The sequence below is a fragment of the Babylonia areolata genome, chromosome 1, assembly GCF_041734735.1.
Source record: "Babylonia areolata isolate BAREFJ2019XMU chromosome 1, ASM4173473v1, whole genome shotgun sequence".
Lineage (NCBI taxonomy): Eukaryota > Metazoa > Mollusca > Gastropoda > Neogastropoda > Buccinidae > Babylonia > Babylonia areolata.
In genome coordinates, this window is record NC_134876.1 from 11797599 (window position 1) to 11799717 (window position 2119).

The 2119-nt window shown below is 41.0% G+C and overlaps 1 protein-coding gene across 1 annotated transcript in view; it reads right to left on the minus strand.

Annotated features, from left to right (window-relative positions):
• Positions 1–2119, minus strand: part of LOC143291536 (uncharacterized) — a 26599-nt gene extending 24480 nt beyond the window's left edge. Inside the window, exon 1 of the mRNA XM_076601440.1 lies at positions 2020–2119. Coding sequence (XP_076457555.1) covers positions 2020–2053 — 34 coding nt within the window. The 5' untranslated portion in view covers positions 2054–2119. The remainder of the gene's footprint in view (positions 1–2019) is intronic.

Genomic DNA, 2119 nt, shown 5'->3' on the forward strand with positions numbered 1-2119 from the left:
TTTTCACTTGTTCCGCTGACTGTCAGAGGTCAGTGTCATCACCTTCACCTTCACCTATCCCGTAGTCCTGTGGACCGTTGGGGCGCCACAGGTGATCTGGCAACCAACATCCTCCAATCCTCTCGGTTTTCTGACCTCCTGACTGTATCGCTCAACCTCAAGCCCGTCCATTCTGGGATGTTGTCCTCCCATCTCTTCCTCTGTCTGCCTCTCCTTCTCCCCCCTTGCACTGTGCAGGAATGCAGGAATGTCTTGGCAAGCCCTGACAATCAGTGTCATGGGTGTCACTAAAAATACGTGCCACTGGATTAATTGAACCACTGCATTCTCTCTAGAGCTCTCTCTCAGAATTCGTTTTTTACTTATGCAGTTCACAGCCATCTGTGCACGTGCCATTCATTCCTGTTTTCTGAATCTTTACAATCATGTACGCGTGTGTCACGATTTAGCAGTGCAGTTCAAATTTTGTGTGTAATTTACTGCCTCATAAAATTCGATCTGTCAATCTTTGTCAATCTGAATATTTGAAGACGAAAACATTTTGGATACATTCTGGCATTTTCTATATAAAAAAAAAAATTTTTTTGAAAAAGTTTTAACGACGTCATTCTATTTTCTGTTTATCACAAAAGCCACAGAAAGTGATGACGACGACTGCCGATGATTGTGTTAATACCTGGTGTTTATCACAATATACCTACTTAGTGACATGTGACAACGAATGAATTGTCTTTCATTGTACAGTCTGTATTCTTGTACATATATGACACACCTAAGTTATTACCAACTCATGTTATTCGTGTAATCTAAATTGAAATCTGATGAGAAATACCATCGCCCCACAGTCATGAGAACGTGTTCTTGTGAATCCGTTCTCGCTGATGTTCTAGATCATCAAGATAATCAGTTGTGAACTTGTTGTTAGTGTTATAATGCAATGGTATATTCTTATACACCTGTTGTTGTTGGTATTCTCATACAATGGCATATTCTTATAAAACTGTTGTTGCTGCCGTGGTGTTATCATGCAATGGTATATTCTTATAAACCTGTTGTTGCTGGTGTTGTAATGCAATGAGTATTCTTATAAACCTGTTGTTGCTGGTGTTGTAATGCAATGAGTATTCTTATAAACCTGTTGTTGCTGGTGTTATAATGCAATGGTGTATTCTTGTAAACCTGTTGTTGCTGGTGTTATGCTATTTTGCTAAATTCCTGTTATAATGCAATGGTGTATTCTTATAAACCTGATGTTGCTGGTGTTATACTACTTTGCTAAATTCTTGTTACTCTGTCGTTGCTTGTGTAATATATCAATCGCATTGCCATACTCTGGACAGCATTTTGTAGCTAGTGTTACAGTGCTCAATTATATTGTTGTAAACCTGTTGTTACGGGCGCTATTCTCGTAAAACTGTTTTGCCAGCGCTTCACAACAAAGAACAAAATGTACCACAATTTCATTTGATATTTTTTTGTATATTGCAGAGACAAAAATCAGATTCTTTAAATCGTTTTTAAACCTAAAAAACAACAACAACAACACCCAACCCGACCAAAATCAAATGAAATATGAGTTTCAGTTTCAGTTTCACTTTCTCAAGGAGGCGTCACTGCGTTCGGACAAATCCATACACGCTACACCGCATCTGTTGAGCAGATGCCTGACCAGCAGCATAACCCAACGCGCTTAGTCAGGCCTTGAGTGCATGCTTACATATTTGTGTACCTATGAAAGTGGATTTCATTTTACGTAATTTCGCCAGAGGACAACACTCTCGTTGCCATGGGTTCTTTTTCAGTGCGCCAAGTGCGTGCTGCACACGGGACCTCGGTTTATCGTCTCATCCGAAAGACTAGACGCTCAGTTTGATTTTCCAGTCAAACTTAGGAGAAAGGGCGAGAGCGGGATTCGAACCCACACCCTCACGGACTCTCTGTATTGGCAGCTGAGCGTCTTAACCATTCTGCCACCTTCCTATGAACAACAACAAAATCAAAACCCTCACGTGTACTTACACAGGAGACAAACAACGACTGTGACCAGCTGCATGACTGCTGAAGAAGCGTGGAAGCGGAGCCCGAGAAAAACGATCCAACAGAAGCTGAGCCACAGTGA